This window comes from Quercus lobata, chromosome 4 (genome assembly GCF_001633185.2).
Source record: "Quercus lobata isolate SW786 chromosome 4, ValleyOak3.0 Primary Assembly, whole genome shotgun sequence".
In the NCBI taxonomy this organism is placed as follows: Eukaryota; Viridiplantae; Streptophyta; class Magnoliopsida; order Fagales; family Fagaceae; genus Quercus; species Quercus lobata.
The window spans coordinates 36660247-36685050 of NC_044907.1; the positions used below are offsets into that span (position 1 = coordinate 36660247).

The 24804-nt window shown below is 36.9% G+C and overlaps 2 protein-coding genes across 2 annotated transcripts in view; one reads left to right on the forward strand and one right to left on the reverse strand.

The window, feature by feature from the left end:
* The window catches only part of LOC115987958 (TMV resistance protein N-like), a 67865-nt gene extending 44772 nt beyond the window's left edge, over positions 1-23093 (forward strand). Inside the window, exons 7-14 of the mRNA XM_031111574.1 lie at positions 11339-11399; positions 20692-20722; positions 21090-21145; positions 21290-21612; positions 21975-22125; positions 22229-22321; positions 22478-22579; positions 22781-23093. The gene's annotated coding sequence lies outside the window, so the exon portion shown is untranslated. The remainder of the gene's footprint in view (positions 1-11338; positions 11400-20691; positions 20723-21089; positions 21146-21289; positions 21613-21974; positions 22126-22228; positions 22322-22477; positions 22580-22780) is intronic.
* LOC115987959 lies at positions 1422-10813 on the reverse strand. Its single transcript, XM_031111575.1, has 2 exons — positions 10325-10813; positions 1422-3186 (listed from the first exon to the last, which is right to left on the reverse strand). The coding sequence occupies exons 1-2, from the start codon at positions 10784-10786 to the stop codon at positions 1738-1740; spliced, it is 1911 nt and encodes a 636-aa protein (XP_030967435.1). The 5' UTR covers positions 10787-10813; the 3' UTR covers positions 1422-1737.
* Positions 23094-24804: the final 1711 nt, after the last annotated feature.

Consider the following 24804-nt stretch of genomic DNA (forward strand, 5'->3'; position numbering starts at 1 on the left):
CTCAAAATAATGTGATTACATTGGAATATATAATATATATTATGTAAGTAAAGAATTCTACATCTTGATTTTTTGTAAGTTTTTTTTTTTTTTTGCAAGGAAACATATTGCATTTTACTTCCAATTTATTATATATGGAAAGATATTTTTAATATGTTAGAATATAGTGAGATATGCATCAAAACAAAAATGGGGGTCAACCTCTTTCATGACCCATGGCCCCAGTGTCACTTGGTTAGCATTTTTAAGGTGCAACAATAAAAAATTGGAGAAAGTATAATTTTTATTAGAACATGAAATTGAATCTTGATTATTTTTTATGAAAGCTAACATTATTTTGCATTTTTGGAGAAGTTAATGAGCAATTTATAAAAGCTTTTTCTTCCATTTTATCACATAAGAACACTATTAAACAAAGCTATAACGATTTATATTTTAATAATCACTAAACTCATATATGAGAAGCAACCATTACAAGTTTTTCCTCCCCAAAACATATATTGATTGCTTTTTTCTTTTTCATTTTTTCCTTTCCACACAATTTAAAAAAAGTGAAAAATTGAGGAAAACCTAAATGTGTAGTAGATATAGTCAATCATAAATAGCATAAAAGGGGAAGGGGGAGGGAGAGGAGGGGGGGGGGGGGGGGGGGGGTGGGGAGGAGAACTCAAATCCTATCCTATTCATGATAAAATTGTTCATACATGTCCATATTTGTTTTTATATACCATGGAATCACTTCATTATGTTGAGTTACTAAAACATTTATACATTTTTCACATTACATGTACATTAATTGATTTTAAGAGAGTAGTAACGGTTCTTCCAAATCAACTTTATATTCTTGTTTGCTGAAGATTCATGTCTAGTAGCTCTAGAACCGTATGTTGTTTGATCTCTTCCAGTTCTTCAGCTTTAGCCCAAATCACAGCATAAGAGCTGTAGTTTAACATTTTTTTTCTATTTATTTAAGTTGGATGTTACGTCTTGTTATTATGTCCCTTACCCAAATTACATGATTCACAAGCAGGCCTTTTCGAACCAAAAGTTTCACTTCACTACTAACCTGTCCTCAACAGCCCAAAAATTGACAAGAAATTAGTCTTGGACACCCAAGTCAGCAACAACAACAAAAAAATACTAGTGTTAGAAACAATGAAATTAAAATTTTAGAATAATATAAGTTATGACCGACTCCACCAAAGTCTAGGCAATAGAGCAAGCAAGTGAAGAAGAGGGTCAAATACTAAGCCGTTGAATATGGTACTGACTACTGACCGACTCCACCAAAAAGCAAGCCAAGTTACATTCTAGTAAATTTGTAAGTCCCATGAGCTAGGGCCATAAGACAAACAATTTACTCCAGAATTGACTTGGAATTCTAATTTAACAAACAAATTTCATAAATATGGAAAGATTCATTGATGAAGTGCAAACTTTCAAGGATGCTTTGTTTGAAACCTTGATACTTCAAAGTGAACTTTGAAGAACAAATAGATTAATGGAAACTTCTGCAAATAATGTAATCAGCAAAGATGATTTTACAGATGTTCACAATAACAAGACAGGAGTTCAACATATCACACTGCGAACCTCAACAAAATATTCCTTTATTACAGTTGGATTTCTTTTTCTTCTTTTTCTGGGGGGACAAAAAGAAATTTATCTTATTGTGTTTCTATATTTTTGGACTCTGCTCCTACATTTGCATTTTGGCTTCCACATCACAACTTTATCCTAGGGGGCAGCTTCACTACCTGGAATGGGTGCAACTTCATTGGCCACTGTTGCAGATACAAATTGCTCGGCCAACACTGTTGGATTATCTAATGGTACCATGACTGAGATATCTGAGGGTAGACTTGCCTCCTTTACAGACTCTGAATTTCCATCCTTGGTTTTGGTGTCGATACTAACAGTTGCTGGGGCTTCAGACTCTGTTATGACATGTTGCAGCTGACTTTTCACTTCGGTCATACCAGCTTTTTGGGTCCCAGCTTCAGATACATCTCTTGAACCTTGACTCTCTGAGCCTTGTTGATTCTCAGTTTCAAGAATTGATTGTGATGCCGCTGCTGGTGGTACTGGCACTGAAGCCAATGTGCCTGCTGCAGGAATCATTCCTGGTGCTTGGGCTTGAGAGAGAACATAAGACATCAACAGCTGGGCCAAAAGGATTTGGGGGTCATTAACACCTGGTTGAACTTGAGGAGTTAAGGAAGTTGATGGAGAATTGATGTTAGGTTGGTAGACTGCTTGAAGCCCCATTTGTCCGTGCTCTGATGGAGTGTTAAAGTTAGGTGGGTAAAGTGCTTGAAGTCCTGCTTCTCCATACAAGGCACGGTGGCCATGAAACCGCTTTAGATTTCCCTGGTGCTTTTTACCAGTCAAATGACTATTAAATACAATCTGTGAGTCACACTTGACATTGCACAACTCACATATTAAAGGAACCACCTGTTTTGGTTTGGGGGGCTCAACCGGCCTTCTTGATCCTTCATAAGTTCTCATATACTTACCCCCTCGGCCCCCTCTCATCTTTCGCTTCAATCCTCGACCTCGAGCTGCAAAGTGATCCTGAGGCTTACCCTCAGGTTCAACAGCTAAAACTTCAGAATTCCCTACTGCCTCTTTCTGCTGCTCAGTTTCCTTTATATTGTCATCAGAAAGAGTTTCAGAGTTTAGATTTTCTGAAGGGGTTTGGTTTTCAAATTCCTCAACTTTTTCCTGCTGAACAGTTTCTTGTTTCATTTCAGAATTGGGCATTTGCACATTCTGCTGTCCGGTTATGACTTTGTTGAGTTTCTGCAACTCCTCATGTACTTGCAAATTCTTTTTATGTCGCTTACCATTCTCATGCTGCTCTAGGATTTCCAGAGTGTTGCAGTCAACCCTACAAAGTTCACACCATGCCATTCGGGGAGGTGGCCAGAATGGAGCACCAGGCACTTGTGCCGTTACAGGTAATTGTGCCTGCCCAGAAACTGATGCTGAAGGTGGTGGCATTACAGCAGCTCCACCTTCAACTGGTGCAGATGCAGTAGCTGTAGTTATTGCAGCACCATGTGGTGGAAAGTGCCTGCCACCACCCTGGCCACATCCCCTACCACGAAAATGGCCCCGACCACCCCCTCTGAAGGGCCTACCACCCCTTCTACCTCCACCTCTATATGGAGATTGCCCAATCTGCAGAATAGTATTTGAGGATCAAGTGGACTATGTAATAATGTATTTGCTAGATTCTCTTATGATTAGAGAGAAAATCAACTGACAAGCTTATTAAAAGAAAGTTTAAAGATAAATCTGCAAAAATAGCAAATTAAGCATCAAGAAAGCAAGACAACAAAAAGTACATTACATGTAGCTTATATACATAAATGGAGTGACAATAAAACGTCAAAACACAAAATGGGTTATAAACAACCAGACTGAAATTTTCAATTAGTGACTTAAGGTGTGATTGTGTAAGACATCAGAAAAGTAAATAACCTGCTAAAGCAGACCAAAAATGTGAATTCATGATATATAAATTGGTAAAGATGCTGAAAACTTCATGCACTCAAGTTCACTAGAGCCCAAATAAGAAATATATTATGACTAAACTAAAATGAAGTTTGTTGCAACAAGCAACAACCTTGAGCAGGCACTGACCTAGAAAACTGAGAATTAGTTCAACCAGGTAATGACAGTTGGCATTGTTCTTGAAAAATAAAAATAATAAAATAATTAACAAAAAAATATTTTCAAAATTATGAGAGACATGCGGGCATTCATGCAAAGCAGCCATGAAGCTTTTTTAAGGCAGTATCTTTAAGGTCACTCCTATAAATATTTAGCAATGCAATGACAATTACAGAAACATGTACATGCCGATAATGTCTGATAAGCAAAATATCTAATATGAAAAATAACCAGGATCACCATCCTCTAAGAGACCTTAAGCTCTAATTTCCAGGAAACTAAGCACCTAGAACTGCCTTTCAAGCCACAGCTAAAAACAGACAATAAAAAATAAAATAAAATAATTCTTATTTTGTGTTTGCAAACACTGAATTTTTTAAATGCCCGTTTAGTCCTTACCTACCATAGATCCCTATGTTTGACATTACATCTTTGTTGAGTTAAAAGGAGAAATGTGGAACTATACACACACACAGATACAAACACTGGATGTATACTAGCATTCATCTCTATTTAAACTCTCTCTCTCTCACACACACACACAAAAGAAACCTTATTTCTTTTGAATTTTTAGATAGGATTGAGGGCAAGGGCATTTATTGACAAAAAGATATTCAATCTTACACTTGATACAAGGTCCTTGTTGTACAGTTTTTTTCTTCAAAAACTAGAATTTTAATGAATAAAAGAACCACCGGAAACTCTTCACCAAACAATTATTTTATCCATTGAGATCAAAATTTTTAGCATCACCAAGAAGCAGGTTGATCTAAAAAAATTCTTGGTAATCCTTATTAAGGGCGCTGAAAACAGGGTACTCAAGTCCCAAACAGATAACGAAACACCTGGAACTGCAGTAAAGAATCATATCAGACACTGGGACCATTAAGATGAAACTATCCCTCCCTTGCTTAACTGTAAGATGCAACATGTAATTCAGTTGAAAATACCAGACAGTTAAGCTGAGGAACAAGCACAAAAGTGGCCCAATAAAATTTCAATTATGAGCCACAAACTAAATCAAATGATAACTATCAAACCCAACAATGTGAGTCAACAAAATGACAACACATGAATATGGGAAAGAAAGATCACTTGATTAGAAAAGCACATCAGCAAAGGATGACTTGTCCACACAAGCTCTAAAGCAACCAGCAAAGACCCGCCAATATGCTTCAATAATATGGCACTGAAAGCTACAGCCATAATTGCTTAGTAAGCTAATTGATGGACCCAATTGTCTTTATCTGGTCACTCTAGGGTTTTGTGGCCAAGTTTCACAACTATATGATTTGGAAGTTTTTAATGTCAAAGCTGAGAATTTAATACCTATCGGCTATCAGCCTGTCGTCCCAATGATATTCCCATAAGAGCCAGAGGCAGCACAGCAATATATTCACTCTAACAGAATGAAAAATGTCAAAACCATGTTAAACAATTGTAGAGTCATCACCATCAATATAATAGCAACCAAGAAAGAAACCAACATTTTAAAAACCAACATTTTAAATCTGGCAGAAAAACTGAGCCAAGCCAAGCCAATCAGCAGGACAATAGAGCTCAAGGGTAATCACAACCAATAAAAATTTTGAGCTCTAAGGTGTCCTGCTTTAGATAAACTTGACTGAGCTTGGATGAGATCCATTGCAAGTGAAGCTTCATCAGAATAGCAAGAGGCTCCAAAGGGGGTGCCCACTTTGCATAATAAAACTTCGCATTACCCCCCCTTTCAGACCATAATATAAGACAGGGCCAGAATATAGTTGTAAACTCAGCTATTTTAGGTTGGCATAACACGCTTGTACATTGGAGGAACCAAGCTTTGTTCAATAGCTATATTCTTTACACCATTGCAACAAGCTACCCACTAACACTTTTTGGTGATTTGGCTCAAAGACCCAATCAAATAGGTTTCACTAAAACTGGATGATACAAATATTCTAACAAGCATAAACATGACTAAATCCATAGTGTGTCCGTGTCAGACAGATATGCCAAAGACACACTTGCATGCATGTCTATGGTGTGTTGTCGTAGACACAATCACAACACAATGATGGGAAAAAAAAATTCAATTTTTGTCACCTCTGAAATCAGATAGGCATGTTGACTCTCAAGGCTCAATAGTTGACACAAAAATCTGCTCTCATTCTCTCTCAGACTCTCTTGATCGGCCCTCTCTTAATTGATCGACAAGCCAGCTATCAGATCATCTTTATAAGCGCTTAGAATATAACATTTGATCACTCATCAGATAAGGTCTCATCTCTGTTGGCTGATACTCTGGATACTAATTTACTATCTTCTTTGTTTCTCTAATGCTCTGCTTTGGTCTATGTTAGAATTGTGTGATTAAATGATTAAATTTACAATATCCAATAAATTAAGCTTTTGGGACAATCGGCAAGTTAACAATCTAAAATCTTTGGACTATGGTCAACTCTCTTCTCTGTTTCATGGTTTGACCAAAGTAATCTCTTATAATATCCTCTTGTTAGCTTTATTATTAAACACCATTGCCCCCAGGGCCCACAAATATATTACTTTATGAGTATGAATCTATTTCTTTACTATTTTTTATTACTTTTAAATTTTAGGTCCTATTTATTTAACAAAAACCTAAGATAAATATGAAATCTGTCTAGAAATGTACAAAATAACCATAAAATATATAATAATTAATTGTTGTGTCTTCGTTGTGTTGTGCCCTAGTTTTTCAAGAATTTCTATGTTGTTGTGTCCCATGTCCTGCCAGGTACGTGTGATACAGGAGACATGAGAAGATAAGAATTTTATTTAGTATAATTTATGTTTGCAAGTCAATTGTATTTCTATGTTTTAGGTCCTAGTAGTTTATTAAGCTATTAGTATTTTAATTTGGAAGTAAGGTTATTTTTGTAATAAGGCAATTAGGGTTTCTTACACCAATTAAAACTAGGGTTTAGTAATCCTTTATAACCAACCTATTGTACTCCTTGTGGAGATAGTTGACATTTTAATAAATGAAAACAAAAAATGGCCTTCGGTCTCTTTGGTCTGGTGTTGACTCTAATTCCACCCTGGGTACTAACTCCTAGTGCTTTTTCTATTTGGTGCTAACTCCAAGCTAGGCCTAGATGTTGACTCCTAGGTCATATTATTCTACTATTGTTTTATTTTGTTTTAGTTGTCCTGCATCAGTTTTGGTATTTGGTATCAGAGCTTGAATGTGCTTCTGATCAACCCTCCATAGTGCTTGAAGATCTAAATCTTGGTGAAGTTGAAGAGGTTAAAACCACAATGCTTCCTATGGTTCATAAGGTTCAAGATGAGATTATGCTGACTCCACACATTGATTTTGTGATCCCAAATGAGTTTGATGTTATGGAATTCAAGGTTTTTCTTTTCTCTATGCTCCCTAAGGTGATTCCGGACTTGAAGCAAGTGTTCCTTGTCAACATCCTAATCCTTCAATGCTTTAAAACTCGAGGTTGAGTTTTCTCCAACCAAAGGAGAATGAGACGGGAGACGCAAGAAGATTTTTATTCAATATTATTTATGTTTGCAAGTCAATTGTATTTCTATGTTCTAAGTCTTAGTAGTTTATTAGGCTATTAGTATTTTAATTTGGAAGCATGTTATTTTTGTAATAAGGCAATTAGGGTTTCCTACACCAATTATTACTAGGGTTTAGCAATCCTTATAAGCAACCTATTGTACTCATTGTGGAGATAGTTGATATATTGATAAATGAAAAAAAAAAAAAAAATTGGCCTTTTGGTCAGGTATTGACTCCAATTCCACCATAGGTGCTTACTCCTAGTGGTTTTCCTACTTGGTGCTAACTCCAAGCCAAGCCTAGATGCTAACTTCTAGTTTATATCCCTTTATTTTACCATTGTTTTATTTTGTTTTGGCTGTCTTGCATCTATGCGTTTGTGCTTCGTAGCATACATCTTAAAGGATCTCAAGTGTGTATAAATTATATAAAATTATATTGTAAAGCATATAAAAAATCCTAAAACATCTAAACTATTTGTTAAGCGGATTACTGCTTTGGACTCAATTTTTTGGATGGAACATAATACCCTCAAATTCTCTTTATGAAATCTTTAAAGTTTAATTAGGGTCAACTATGTATAAATACTCGTATAAATAATGTGAAACATGCTTTGAAACATTCAGAATCCCCTCAAAATTTAATTTTAGGATACAATTACTCACAACATTATCCCCAACAGGCTAATAATTGGATTTAGTGTGTGTGTGTGTGTGTGAGAGAGAGAGAGAGAGAGAGAGAGTGAGAGAGGAAGAAAAGAACTGGAAAACCCAAAAAGCCAAAGCAAACAGAGAAGTTGATAATTATAAACTGATTCAAGCTAACTTGTTCATCAATGAACCAATTAAACAATTCCATGTTCTTAAACCAAGTAATGATCAGGAAAACACCAGACACTCCACCAAATCTCACTCACTGTCAGGAACGGCACAATTTGGAGATCCCCTGGTGGAGAGGCAGTAGTCTCTCAGATTCATTTATTTACCTAGCCTTTCTTGTTTTAATGAGTTTTGTTAAAAAAGAAGCTTTCTACTTGCTCAAAATTAGGTGAAACTGTTTGTGGTTTCAAGATGTCTCAACATTGAATTCAAATCCTATGAGGATGTGTTAGCGGAAGAAGGCAACAAATTCACCATAGAGATTTTCCAAAGAGGCAGAGACTTTCTTACTGGGCTCAATTTTTGTAGAAGAAGTGTAATTTGGCTCGTGAAAACCTTGGAGGAGCTAGTATGGATGGATAGTCCATCAGAATTCACAACAAAGAGATAGGGTGAGAAAGCTTATGCAGCACCATAGTGAAGTTACATATGATTTATGGATTGCCAGTCAGATGGGGAAGGAGGGAATAGATTTTCATGATTGGGAATTAGAGTCAATCTCTTCTTTTCTAGCTATTCATACTCCAATATTCATAGGTCAGATGGGTGTGACCAGATGCGATGGAGATTAAGAGCGAATGGAGGCTTTGCTGTTTGGTCTTATTATGTGGCTATCCAAGGTACTCCGAATATTTCTTTTCCTTGGAAGAGTATTTAGTGTTCCCAAAAAGGGTTTCATTTATTTTTTTGGAAAGCAGCTTGAGGGAAGATTCAAACATGTGATAATCTCATCAAACTAGGTTTCACTTTAGTTGGTTGGTGTTGCATGTGCCAATGCAGTGTGGAAACGGTTTGGCTCAGTAATGGCCAGTTTGATCAGTTTCAGCCAATTTGTGAACACCCCTAAGTTTGTACTTTCAGCCTTGTACCACCACTAAAGTCAGAAAAGAGATGCTCCTCTCATTGAGAATTAAGCTTGACCTTTGACCAGTGTTTGTAAAAAAACCTCCAGGGGTCAATTAATGGCTTATGCCATCTTCTTTGGGAAACAAATGAAGCAGAGAATAAATGAGGCAGGGTATTTTTGGATCGTATATTTAAGCTCGGTAGTAGAAGCATGGCATCTTTGTGACTTGGTTATCTATATTATCTAGAAAGCAGGCCTTTATTCTCTGTTAGATTTAGTTACTTTAGAATTTAGATACAAATATCAGCAAATAAGGCTTGTTAAAGTATTCAGAAAAAGATGCCTGATGACACCTCAATCCCTCCCCTAGGCCTTATTTGTAAATCTATTTATCTAAATCTCACATTTTTCCTGCACATACCTTGTCAATATTTTTTCTGTTATTTAGATACCCTCAATTTCTATAGGCTAACATGCCTTGTCAATTTTATTTTTTTTGATAAGTTCTTATCTTGTCAATATCTTTGTCTCATTTACATGTTCACAATTTCCCTTCAATGCTCTTTGGTTTCCATTTGTGCGCACACAAAAACACAGCCACAGAAATATATATCGGGAGAATTATGCTATATATCGGGAGAATTATGCTAACATAGGTATTATAAGATATTAGTAGAATATGCTATGCTACACTGACTCTGATTCCCTGCACTAAAATTTTAGAATGTAGCGGACATCAAACCACACTGTAAGAAGTTGCTATTGCACTCCTGCACCACTAGGTCCACTACCAAGAATCAAAAGCAATGGACACTAAGTCCTGTAAAGAGACACTAAAATCATATTACCCCAAGGAATTCGGAAATATCCTCTTCATATAAGATTTATTCTCAAAAGGCTTGAAAAGACATTTGTTTTAGTAAGAAAGCTTCAGCAGTTTTAAGAACTCCAATTTACAGATTGCGAATACACGAGCCTAATATAGAGTTCATATTTTGTTTTATTTCGTTCGAATTGTCTACATATACTTAGATGATTGACTTTCATTATCATTTCTATTACTTCTACCAATAACATTTGCAATTCATACAAATTTCTACAAAAACCAAATGAGACCAAATACTCCACAAGTTGCCACCTACAAAAGTCCACATCATATAAAACAAAACAAGCATTCAATTCTCGGTTTACCACTTTCCTCATCACGTGCAAACAATGTAAACCAAACAATCCCAAATTCTCAAAAAAAAAAAAAAAAAAAATCACCATAAAAAAAAGAAACTAACTTTACCAAAGTAGATATACAAAACAAGTAGCTAAAAATGCACATAAACCATCTACTAAATAGACAAAGCTGTAGTAATAAAAAAAAGGCATTACCGGAGGGTGCCCGGTGAACTGTGATAGAGCGGCAATGGCAGCTGTGGCGGCGGCCGGATTCAGCTGCTGCTGATTCTCCAAAGACCCTTGTGATTGTGATTGTGGTGGGTAATACTCATTCTGCTGGTTCTGCAAATGGGGTGTCTGATCTGGTGGGACCCCTGGAGGGTGAATGGAACTGGTGGGTTCTGCTGATTGGGATTGTTGGGCATATGAATTGGTGGTGGTGGTGTTGGTGGTGTTGTTGTAATCATGGGATTGGTAATATTGGTAGTTTTGGTCATATTGGTGAGTGTAGGAATAGTAGGATTGGGATGAGTGATCATAGGTTGGTTGAATTTGAGATGGATCATAGGAAGAAGCTTGTTGTTGTTGTTGTTGTTGTTGGTATTGGTTGTAGTCATAAGAATACACAACGTACCCGCGGTGGCCAAAAGTAGGGCACGCGCCGTTAGTTGACATTTTTATCAATGGTAAACAATAGACAACGTACACGCGGTGGCCAAATAGTAATTATGACACTGTATGTTTAGGGTCCGTTTGGATTAAGCTTATTGTTGCTGAAACTGAAAACTGAAAACTGAAAACTGAAAATACTGTAGCAAAATAATTTTTAAATGTGTGAATAGTATTGTGGGACCCATTTTTTAATATTTTTTAACCCGTGAACAGTGTCAAACAGTGTGTGAACAGTGTCAAACAGTGTGTAAACAGTGTCAAACAGTGGTAAACAGTGTTCTTGTCCCCCAAAATCAGAAATGGTGCAGGAAAAAAAAAAAAAAAAAAAAGTAAAACGCAAAACGCAGACTTGGGTTTCAGCAGTATCCAAACGCCCTCTTAATTTATGGGAAAGTGAATAGATAAAATCCATCTGAAGAGAATCGCATTGAGGTTGAGGTTGAGGTTGAGGTTGAGGTTTGGGATACATATGGAAGGAGGAACTTATCTTTAAATGGGATGAGGATTTATCCAAGATAGTTTTTCTGCTGATCTTTTGACTTTCGTGCACCATAGGTGAAACCAAGTGACCCTGATGTTTTCCATTTGCTTGGAGAAGTCAAATACGAATTCAAAGGTACGTGATTTACAGGTTGTCAGTTGTCTATGAGGATTATTCTTAAATCAAAATTTGATGTCCAGCCCAGCATCTTGTTTGATTATTTGAAGGATGTCGTTCTTTTATCAAAACATACTTTGAAAGTTAAAAAACGTGTACAAAAACACCTTTGAACGTTTAGACCCCCAAATAACAACTTAATCAATTCAAGCAATATGTCAAACAACTAGTGTGCGGAAACTTAACATATGCTATCAAACGAAATTGATTAAATACTATCTAAGCCATAACAGATTAATATCCACAGCAGATAAATAAAAAGGCAAAGATAGAAAGGAAGGAAGATGCAAACACAAAGACAACACGCGATGTGTTATCAAAGAGGAAACCGAAGCCCTCGGCGAAAAACCTCTCCGCCGCCCTCCAAGCGGTAATCAATCCACTAGAAAATATAGTTGGGATACAAGGACAGCAATAGACCCTCCAAGCCTAATCTACCCAGTGCACCTAAGCCCTCCAAGCTTCTTGCTCCAACGAGGTTACGCCGAACCTTTTTCTTTTCTAGCTTCCCGGATTCCGCTACTAGACCGTAGCATCAACCAATGAAAATTGGTTCCTTCCTAACTGCTTCCCAGAAATCCAAACAGCAGTCTCACAATGATGATGATGGTGAGAACCTGGTTTGGTACAAAAGCCTCTCAAGGATTTGACAATGGAGAGGAAGAGAGTTGAGGAATTTGAAGAGTCTCTAAGGTATAGATTGTGTGTGAATCAATCTAGTTTTTCTCTAGGGTTTCTCTCTCAAAATTCTCTCTGGAAGCTCTCTTTCAATCGTGGGTAATAGGGGTATTTATACTGGAGTGGAGAGGAATGTGAAACGTCAGGTTTTTACAAAACAGGGGTGGCTCGCGGCTTGACCTCGCGGCTTGACTAAGTCGCGAGATCCAGTCGCGAGATAACCGTATGGCCAGTTGTCCTGTTTTGTCCTGTAGTGCTCCAGCTAGCATGACTGTTCATCTTCCAGCATGCTTGGCACGTGTGCAGCTTCTGGCGGCTTGCAGCCGCGAGTCACCCGCGAGTCCCAGCCGCGACACTCTGTTTTCTTGCACACTCTTGAGCAAACTTCACTCTATCTCACTCACTACCCTTACATCAAACCCACCTAAATACAGGGTTACTAAATGCTGAATTACAAGCAAATTTGGCACGGAATAAAGCCAATTAGATGGTTGAATAAATTCAACCTTACAATCTCCCCCTTTGGCTATTCCGTGACAAAACCCTAAAACAGACTCTAGACTTAACATGTGAGTTGGGAACAGTTGAACAAAACTCACTCACACCTAACTCTAGAAGCTGTGAAGCACTTGAATCATATGAACATGATACTCCTGAAACACAACAATACACCATGATCATTGTAAGCAGAAAATTATAAAATGCATATGAAACAAGCAATAAGTGATCAAGCAAAGATGGTGTTAAGAAACAAACCATGGCTTGATCAACTAAGTGAACACCACAAGGTAGTGATCACAGTGCTCATTCACACTTGGAATGAACACAAGGACATACAAGTTAACAAGCACAAGGCAAGACACTTGTATGCTCAACACTCAACCAATGCATATCACACAAGTCATATGCATCTAGGAACAATCCTACAAGGGCACAAGAGTGACAGTACATAAACCAAAATGCATACCATTTAGATTAAAGTACTGATTTCAACATAGTATAAAGGCTGCACTAGGCAAGGTACATACCATAAAGCCTACAAACTATGCATAAACCAAAAACCCTAAAAGCTTACATAAGCACATGGGTACAAAACACAAACATCCTGAATAACATCATCAAAAAATATATTAAACTTTAAACCAAGAGTATAAGTTAAGAGTTAGAAACAATACACCAAAAACATAGTGTGTCAAAACCCACAAAAACATTAAATAGTGCCTAACAAGCATAAACCTACAACCATAAGTTTAGAGGATAAGACTAAAAACAAAAGTATGTCAAAAGTATGTGTGTGTGTGTACTCCCCCTATCACTATGCACACTTCCCTTTGAACTTTTCTCCCCCTTACTGAAAGCTCTCCCCCTTTTTGTCACGAATAGCTAAAGGCTTTCGTCCAACTTTCGTTGAATATCATCTAGCTGATTCTCCATAGTCTTGAGACGCATTTGAACATGGTTGTTTGTGGAGTAGAGAAGTGCCACAAGCTCATCAACACGTTTCTGAATATGCTCAAGTACACTGCCGACTCTATCAGTATGATGAGTAGTCGGTGCTTGCGGAATATGAGCTGGTGAAGCTTCAGGAATAGCACGTGATGTAGATTTGGTATGTGCTGGTGTCTCTGAGTCAGGGACAGATGGAGTAACCGGAGAGATGTGAGCACTCCTTGGTGATTTAGAGGAGTGACTTCTGCTAGCTTGAAGAGTGAGCAAGGAAATGGGACGTTGACGAGTCAACATTTTTCCATCTGCAGGAGGAGTAATGCCTTCACGAAGAATGAGCTTCATGATGAGACTGCAAAATGGAATAACTCCTCGAGCAGCAGATCGACATGCAGTCTTCCTCAAGATGTAGTAGATGTGAGCACATATGTCAATGGGAGCTCCTGTAATAAGGTCACAAAGAAATAGAGCTCTCCCAAGATTGATGAATGTAGTGTTGGACAATGGGTAGAGATTGGTGAACATGATCAACTTCAGGGTGGTCAGCTCGGGTGCAAACTTTGCGGTGCTAATGGATGTTCCAGCACTGGATACTTCATGATCGGATCCTAGGATTTGAAGAATTTCTCCAACTTCTGGAGTTCGTTCATCATAAGGAGTGAGATTTACATTCTGAGGTCTGGTGATGCTGAGAAGGTCTGCAATGGAGTCTGGGGAAACACTAAACTCAGTTCCTCTGACCCAGAAAATGAGTTGAACTCCAAGATCAGTTGCATTGGAGAAGCATTCTTTGACCAGCTCATCCATTGGATCATCAAAGTTCCCGAACAAGTTTGCCCAATCTCGATTCTCAAAGATACGAGGGATAAAAGTAGTCCCTAAGGTGTTGAACTCTACCACCCGTTCGACTACAGTTGTTGACTTGTCAAAAACATTTGAGTAGGCATGTGAGTTAAGAGGAAGTCTGAACCTTTCCTCATTGGGGTCTTGAGAAGCCTGAGATGATAGTCGAGTCCTTTTGGCAACTGGTGTTGCTGGGTCGTCAGCAACAATGTTTTTACCCCTGGAAGATCGACGAGACATCTGCAAGAGAACAGGCCCACAGCAAAGAACCAAACAACAATACCACACAAGATAAATGTCAACAAGACTTAGTGTAAACAAAATCTCAATATTTAAACACAAATTGGAGATATTGCAGGCCCAACCAAACTACCAACAGTACACAGGAGCACACAATGATGGGTGCAGCAAAATGGTGATGGTACACAAAGACATAGCTGGACAAAACAACTAACAACTGTCACTGAGACAGGTTATCAAGACCATGATGTGCAAACAGTTATAGCATTCGAACATTTGGAGTACAAAACAACAAATACTCCACCAGTGATATGAAAAAAATATTTTAACATGAAGAACCCAATAAACCAAGCTAGAGAACAAGGTTGAGATACAAACACCCAAAAAAAATTCAGTAACCGATATCATTATCAGAAACAATGCTTAAGCAAGTGAAATGAGTAAGTCAAATAGACACCGAACCCATTTAACAAAAGATGTTCAGACTAAAAAATAGGCAAATAACAAAACAATGAAAATCACATTTTGACCGTTCAACATGAAAACAGATGAGAACAATATCAAACAAGACCCGCCATACCCATTTCATAAGAGAGAAGTATATCAAACACAATACCAAAACAAACAGCAGCAAAAATAACCAGGAAAAGAGAGAATGAGACTGAGAAAGCAAAAACCCTTACCTTTTCTTGAAGATTTGGATAAGAAATGAAGCACCAAAATGGTTTGAGAATGGATACACAGAGTGTTTGGAAAGGAGGAAGTTTTAGAGAGAAGATGAACAGTTACAAAAGTTCGAGGGAAAACTGAAACAAGTTTTAAAACTGCTCCTGTTTCTGTAAAACACGCGTTTTTCGCGACTTGATTAAGTCGCCACACAGTCGCCAGCTCAAGCCGCCAAAGCACTCAAGAACAAAATTTTGAAAAATTTTTCTAAGTGTTTTTCGCGACTGGAAGGTCTACCTGCGAGCGAGTCGTGAGCTGAGCCGCGAAAATCTCTGAGTGAACCTCGCGACTGGACCTTCCACTCGCGAACAAGTCGCCAAAAATGACCAGCGAAGATGCGACTGAGACTCGCGACTTGACATACCCGCGACTGAGCCGCCAAAACAGGGCAAAACTGGTTTTTCGAAATTTTCAGATTTTTCCAACAAAAATACTTTCCAAAAGCACCTAAAACACTCAAAAATCTTTTTGTGCTTGAAATAACAAAGATTGAGCATGTGAAAACACATTTCATCAAGTACAATCACACAAATGAATATGGCATTTATTGAACATAAACTTGTGTGTTGTGTGTGGATATCAACAATGAGATAGTCCTTCGTCTAATGTGAAGCTTCAATGATCAATTCAACCAAGGCATACACAATTAGCACTAGATCATGTGACCTATCTCAATTATAGAAGTATGTATATATGACCTCCCACAAAACTTGAAAACATGATTTGGAGCTTTACATTTTACTCCACTTTCAAACATAACAATTGATCTTTTCGATCTTTTGAGTCAATCACCTCTCATTGTGAGAGTGATATATGATATTTCACTTTAATGAATAAGCCTTTGGCTTTTTGAATGAACATTTACTTCAATATAAGGTCGCTTACCCTTTTTCCTAGTCAAATACTAAAGTGTGCGACAGGCTTTTGCAGCTCAATATCTCTTTTCATTTGGAGATTTACATTTGGAGAGCTTTTTTTAGCAAAAACAAAAATAAAGAGTGGGAAGATATATAGACACAAGTCTATGCAAGTCTCAAGATCAACAAAACCATTCACTAATCATTCATGACAAGTTTGAAGATCTATTTACAACAATCACAAAGATTTCAAGATTTTTCCCACAGTGATATAAGTGCATGAAGACAAGCAATGCTCGAAAATGCACAAAGCCATTAGCACAAAGGTACAAGGCAAAACAAGTTTTGAGACAAAAACTCAACAAAGTCAATCAAGCTTTTTGATTTTCTATTTTTATGTGTTTTTTTGGATTTTTGACACAAGAAACAAAAAGATTGATAAGACAAAATTAAAGAAATGTACAAGAAGACAAACAAACAACCAACAGCAAAAATAGCAAGCAAAACAAACAAATATAGTCACAAAGCATAGGAAGTATTGATGCATGGACATGTTGTAATGCTTATGCATGAGTACCCTTATTCACCCTCACGTCACTTGCGTTTGGGGTGATTTCCTTATAGGATTGGGTACGGGAGTTAGGGCTTTCAAACCTTCGTGAGAAGCTTTCCAAGCAGTTGGTGAAAACACCAATCATCTTCATCACGTTCATCATTCCGGGATCACCATTTTGATCTCTAGATTGATCTCCAGCCCAACTTCTTCTCTCATTTCTAGGTCCTCCTGACCTTTGAGGGGTTGCACTATTCTTTGCTCTCAGCTTTTGGCAATTTGGTCGAGTATGCCCTTGAAGTCCGCAGTAGTGGCACACATAAGTTCCTCTAGGACCTCTTTGTGGTCGAGGACGTGACTTGGCACGAGATTCAGACCTGCCTGCTAACTGATTGTGATGATTTAACATCCGTTGGTTCACCAAATTCTTCTTCTCCTTCACCTCGAGCTTTTCACCAGTAGAATCAGCTACAACTGGATCTTTGGCCTTTACAAACTTTACTTCTTTTGTGATATTTCCAGACGAACTACCTCCTCCGGTATATCCCAATCCGGATTTGTCTGAAAAGCTCTTTTGAGATGAGATAACATCATCTAGCTTCTTGGTGGTAACCCTCTCTACTTTAGCATTAGCTTGCACAACCTCACTCTCAAGAAACCTTACTTTTGTGTAAGCTTCGGACAACTCTCCATTCAGAGTTTCTATCTCACACTTGGCCTCCCTATATCGGATTAGGAGACTTTTGTAGTCCTCCTCAGCCTTCTTTATTTTTCTCACAGCAGCCTTGGCCACCCTTGTGTATTCCCCGGACTTCTCCAAAAGTAAGTTATAATTCTCCTGAAGATTCGCTTTGCTTCCATCTTCTTCAGCATCTGATTCTTCAACAATTCCTAGTGATTCATCATCACTATGTTCTCCAAGGTCTTGCACAAGCAGATTCAGTTCATCTGACGACTCAACATGAGCAATAGTCATAAAAGCTGAATAGTTCCCCTCTCCATCACAGCTCTCTTCAGACTCTGAGTCAGACGAATCCGAGTCACTCAAGGTCGTGGCATACACTTTACCTTTCGATTTCAAATAATTCGGACATTCCTTTTTGAAGTGTCCATGCTCGTTACATTCGAAACAAGTGACAACTTGTGTAGGTTGGGATTCTTTTCCATCTTTCCTTTTGAATTCCCTTTTCTCCCTTCCAGAACTTTGGAATTTTCTTTTATCATCAAATTTGCCATTATTTTTGAATTTCAAAAACTTTTTGAAATTTTTGACAAGGTATGCAACATCTTTGTCAACCACATCTTCTCTCGATGAGTCTTGATCTTCCACCTTCTCATTAATGGTCTTTAGAGCAAGAGATTTACTCTTCCGTTGATTGGGCAGCGACATCTCATAAGTCTGCAGAGAACCCACCAGCTCTTGCACTTTGATGTCATCGAGGTCCTTGCTCTCTTCAATTGCTGTCACTTTAGCTCGAAAACTTTCCGGCAATGATCGAAGGATCTTTCTTACAATCTTCGAGTCCTCCGTTTTCTCCCCCAAGTTGAACTTGCTGACAACCACTTCATTTAACTTGCCATAAAAAGAGTCAAAAGACTCATCCTCACTCATTTTGAGCTCCTCAAACCGAGTGGTCAGCATTTGTAACTTGGTGTCTTTCACTTTCTTCGTGCCTTCATAGGTAGTTTCCAAAATCTCCCATGCTTCTTTGGCCACGGTAATATGAGAAATCCTGTGAAATTCATCTGGAGACACACCACAGAAAATAGCATTAAGTGCTTTACTGTTAGCATTAGATGCAACAAGTGCTGCCTTATCCCATGTGGATTTGGCTGCCTCTGGTTTGGTCCAACCAATCTCAACAGCATCCCAAACGGATTCATCAATAGAACACAGAAAAGCTCTCATTCGAACCTTCCAAAAAGCATAATTACTACCATCAAAATATGGAGGTGCATTTAGGGATTGAGACCTATCCATCTCAAAAGGGAGTCAAGGATCACACAATGGTAATGAAACCAATATCAGTGTACCCGCTCTGATACCAAATGAAAGTTCAAAAACGTGTACAAAAACACCTTTGAACGTTTAGACCCCCAAATAACAACTTAATCAATTCAAGCAATATGTCAAACAACTAGTGTGCGGAAACTTAACATATGCTATCAAACGAAATTGATTAAATACTATCTAAGCCATAACAGATTAATATCCACAGCAGATAAATAAAAAGGCAAAGATAGAGAGGAAGGAAGATGCAAACACAAAGACAACACGCGATGTGTTATCGAAGAGGAAACCGAAACCCTCGGCGAAAAACCTCTCCGCCGCCCTCCAAGCAGTAATCAATCCACTAGAAAATATAGTTGGGATACAAGGACAGCAATAGACCCTCCAAGCCTAATCTACCCAGTGCACCTAAGCCCTCCAAGCTTCTTGCTCCAACGAGGTTACGCCGAACCTTTTTCTTTTCTAGCTTCCCGGATTCCGCTACTAGACCGTAGCATCAACCAATGAAAATTGGTTCCTTCCTAACTGCTTCCCAGAAATCCAAACAGCAGTCTCACAATGATGATGATGGTGAGAACCTGGTTTGGTACAAAGCCTCTCAAGGATTTGACAATGGAGAGGAAGAGAGTTGAGGAATTTGAAGAGTCTCTAAGGTATAGATTGTGTGTGAATCAATCTAGTTTTTCTTTAGGGTTTCTCTCTCAAAATTCTCTCTGGAAGCTCTCTTTCAATCGTGGGTAATAGGGGTATTTATACTGGAGTGGAGAGGAATGTGAAACGTCAGAATTCTACAAAACAGGGGTGGCTCGCGGCTTGACTAAGTCGCGAGATCCAGTCGCGAGATAACCGTATGGCCAGTTGTCCTGTTTTGTCCTGTAGTGCTCCAGCTAGCATGACTGTTCATCTTCCAGCATGCTTGGCACGTGTGCAGCTTCTGGCGGCTTGCAGCCGCGAGTCACCCGCGAGTCCCAGCCGCGACACTCTGTTTTCTTGCACACTCTTGAGCAAACTTCACTCTATCTCACTCACTACCCTTACATCAAACCCACCTAAATACAGGGTTACTAAATGCTGAATTACAAGCAAATTTGGCACGGAATAAAGCCAATTAGATGGTTGAATAAATTCAACCTTACATACTTTGATAGATTAGTCTCCTTGTGACATATGTATGTTTACTTATTTAGTATCTTGCCCTTATTTGATGTATTTGTTCTTAGGGGTGTAGGTTATGAAATAATTGCATGGTGGATTTGCACGGGATAAATATTTATTTTTAAAATGTCTTGTTGAGTTGTTTGTTAAGGTCCTAATCTATATAAGGTTTCTGAGTGTCTGATTCGAGATAGGCAAGTCTCCAATAGAAGAAGAATTTAAGAGGTTGAGAAGAGAAACCAGAAGAAGATGGAAAAGAACTAACTTCAGTCTTATTGCTTGCCAATCCTTCATACATGTACCCTTCCTATATATCCCCCTGATGCACCTCACAAGTTGGTTCTAACTAATGAACTGCCTTAATAGTATATTAACAATTAACATGTGCCTAGTACAATAGCTCAAAATCTCTTATTCACTATCTATCATTATTTTTACTCCTGGTTAAGCCAATCTGGAAAGCAGTGCTAAGCTAAATAATGTGGCAATCCTGACCCTGTTCGTGTTTTCCCTCGACCTCCTTAAAGCATTACTATCTTTCCTTCAAAAAATTCTTCTTCTTCTCTTGTTTTATCTTAACTTTTGCAATTATATTAAATAATTAATATATGTACTCTTCTCTTTCAATCTGTGCAACTTTCAATTGCTTCAATCAAAACCAAAAGTATCAGTTCCACCAATACAATCTTCCCCTACTGCTTATTACAATATTACTAACTAGTATCATATTGATGTTTTCAGGGAGAAAAATGATGGAGAAAGAGATAAAGAGGTAAGCACTAATTCAATAAAGGCAAGGAAAAGTCCTAGGAAAGGCCATGATGCAAATGAACTAGCTACTGCAAGTTTAACTAATATTCAATTAATCAGATAGAATTCTCGTAGTCCCACCAGCATTGTGTTAAAACCATATACATGTATGCATAATTTAAATATACATATATGCAGTAGGCCCATAGCACTACTCTTTGGAGAATTAGACAATATCACTGAGCTATTGTGATTACAAACTCACCATTAGACAATAACACAAAGCCTACTAAAATTGGATGTAGAAAAAAATTGTTGTCTTTTTCATAAGAAGAACTCTATTATGTATTATGATGGATTAGTGTGGTTGACACAAGTTTATATTGCAGAGCTGTCATGCTTCATTCTTGTTAGATAGCTGTGGAAGTATATTCAATGAGAAGAGGTCAAATCCTAACCAGAATTCAAAACGACTAAATTACTCTTAGTCAATATTCAATTCTGAAGAAATTTTCAATCTGATATGATGTAATTGGTTATAGGTTTGACGGGTTTTTTGTTTTCTGTTTTTTGGATTCTATTTATCTAGCTTGCGAAGGAATTCTACCTATGGCTAGAAGTGTTAGAAACAATAGAGCTATTGCAAGAGAACAGTCGGCTAGAAGTGCTAGAAAGAATGGAGCAATTGCAAGAGAAGAGTCCACTGAAGTTTTAGAAAGAATGGAGCAATTACAAGAGAAGAGTCAGATGGATGTGCTAGAAACAATGGAGCTATTGCAAGGGAAGAGTTAGCTAGAAGTGCTAAAAATTATGGAGCTATTCCAAGAGAAGAGTTGGCTGGAATTGCTAGAAATTATGGAGCAATTACTAGAGAAGAGTCTGGAACAAGTGAAAGTGGTGGAAAAAGGAAAGGTTAGTAGGGAAATATGTAGAATCTAAATCTAGCAAAACGTTTTACAAAGGAAAGGATCCCAATCATATGGAAAAAGGGAAGACTAGTAGGGAAATACTCTACAATATTCAAATCGGAGTGTACTGCCCTTGTTAGGCGGATTAGTATGGTAGCTTTACAAGTCAAAGATTGGAGATTGGAGAGAGGTGCCTTATCAAAATAAAAGAAACCTATTTGATTATATATTGGTGCATTATATAAAAGTACTTTGAAATAAAAGTTTACTTTATAATGAACAAATGTAATCATTATTAGTTTTCATTTTTTAGGATCCCTTCATTGTTGAGGGTCAAGAGACTCATGTTTGGCGGCAAATGAATAGGTCATACAAAAATTACCGAAGATCCTTGAAGAAAAAATGGTTTGAGCCATATGAGGAGGATCCTAAGGAGGCACTAGAAATTTTGCCACCTATCATGGTAGATTATGATTGGAACTATCTTGTGAATTTATGGAGCAACAAGGATTGGAAGGTACTACTACATATGGAAGTTATTATCTTGTGAAATTTTATAGAGAATTAAAAATAATTTTTAATCATGTATCTTTATTGTAAATGTATGTTTTTGAATGTAGGAAATGTGTGATAAAAACAAGTATGGTCGTTCCAAAAACTTTATTGTTCACATTATTGGATAAAAAAGTCTCCAACAATGAAGTGAAGAAGAGGTTTGTATACATCATTGAAACTTAATTTTTTCAAGATAAAATATTGTTGCATGGTTATTTATGGTGCTTGACATTTTATGGAATGTCTATACTTTGTGTTGTTTAAATGATAGGCATTTTATGGAATGTCTATGCTTTGTGTTGTTTAAATGATAGAGGGAGAAAACTCGAGAAGATCCTAGCCGACTTCAATTATTTGAGATCACACATATGAGGTCTAATGGACAAGCTGCAAATGAAACTACATTGGAGGCATTGGTATGAAAATTCCTAAAAATACTTGTATAACTTGTTTTTAAGATTTATTTTTATATGCCATTAGAAAATGTATTTTTATGTGTTTTTAGCAAATGTGGTATAAAATTATAAATGCTCTTTTAATGCGGATGAAATTTAAGAGACTTACTACTAAAGTGGGTGAATGGTCTTTGCAAATGTTTGGTGATGAAATGTTTGTAGAGGTATTTGGGAACATCATGGTCGTGTTTGTGGTTATGGAGATGGTGTAAGTCCTACAATATTATGGGTTTCCTCTTCATCTACTATTTGTGACGTTCAAATGCAATTGAATGAATCTAAGGAAAGACGTAAGGAGAATGATGCTAACCTTTTGAGGTAGTTGAAAGAATCTGTGGAATGAGGAAAGGAGAATGATGCTATACTTATAAGGAAATTGAAAGAATCTAAGGAACACTGCAAGGAGAGTGACGCTAATGTACATCTCTTGAAGGCACAAGTTCATTGGGTTAAGAGTTTGCTAGCACAAGTACTCGAAAACATGGCCCCATTTGAGCTAGCTCAATCTGATAGTTCTTCCTAACGTTACCAATCAGGTTAGTTTGTTAATCATTTAGCATTCATAAATTTATTCATTTGCTGTTGAATTTGATGATGATACTAGAATTGTAAATAGATTGGTCCATGAAAGAATCATCCTTAATTAAATTGTGTTGGAAATCTCTATCAAAAATCATGTATTATTGGTGTTTGGTCTGTCTGTACTCTAAATTTCAATTTTTTACCTTCGGGCCTTGACCTTTTGATCTAGATAATTAATAAAATTTAGGTAGCTCCTCACTTAAGTCTTACCCAATTTTATGTGATTTGCAGGCTGTCCTTGATGCACACAATGGTGTAATATCTACAATGAAACCTAGGGCAAACTAGGTAGATATGCACTTGTTATAGTGGATGTATGTGTTTTATGGAGTAAGGAAAATACGGGAGGAGGGATGGGCTGTCCTCTATGGGGAAGTACAAGAAGAAAGGATGCACCATTGTTTTTTCAATGATACTAGCTTTTGTCATGGGCCTAGCCTTCTTGTTGGGAAGTAGCACTTCTCCATATATCTGTTACTATCTGTCACTTGAGGATAATTGATGGAGCACAATGGTTTTCAATTTTTTTCTTTTAATTAGTTATTTTGAAAAATTGGAACTATTTGAATACTTGAAAATTAGATTGGTGTTTTAGTTTTTATATGAGAACTAGTCATAGACCCACATGATGCATGAGAATATATTATTACTTTGAAATTGTGGTATGATGTATAATATGTTCTCTCTAAAAATCAAAAAATTTCTAAAATTATTTTTCATTTATCCATCTTTACATATATATCATTTTTATATTTTAGGAGTATTTGATTGATTTTTTTTTTTTTTTTTTTTTGAGGTGGTCCATATTTTTCTAAATTATAATATGGTACGTTCTTTTTTTTATTATTTTTTTTTTTTTATACATTACAACTAAATTTTTTAAGTTTTTTACTTAATTTTTTTTTAAATTTTCAAATATATTATTCAAATTTCTCATTTCTTAAATAAAATATCATGATAATCAAAACTCAGCACAAAATTACACCGAATATTACTCAAATAATTGAGAAACACATTCAAATACATAGCGAGATTGTATTTTAATATAACTAAGTATTATGTCAAACAAAAATCAAACAAAAGCTATGAGAGGGAGAGAGAAGGCTAGTGATGGAGAACTCAAAAACACACATAAAATTGTATATTAACCCAAAATAGTGTTATAAAAAATATATAATGATTCATCAACCTAAAGTTTAGTTGCAAGAATGAATAAATAATCGAGAAAGAGAATAATCACCTTTTTCACGAGAGACCTGAATTTGATAATTTATAGAAAATAAGATGAGAAGAAGAATAGTCAAAATAAAAGATATAGTCATACCAAATTATCCAAGTCATGTTATGTAATTGAATAACATTATATTCTTATATTTTATCTTTATAATGCAATATGATAGCATTTGACAATCAAAAAAAAGGGAAAAAATAACAACTTGAAAACATAAAACGAAAAAGTTTGGAGCATGAAATTCAATTCAATCCTATTTATTTTTTGTAGCAGTATGCATCAATTTAAAGTAGAGTTTTAAAGAACACACAAATTCATCAACCTAAAGTAAAGATATAAAACATTAAAAAAAAAAAAAAAAAAAAAAAAAAAA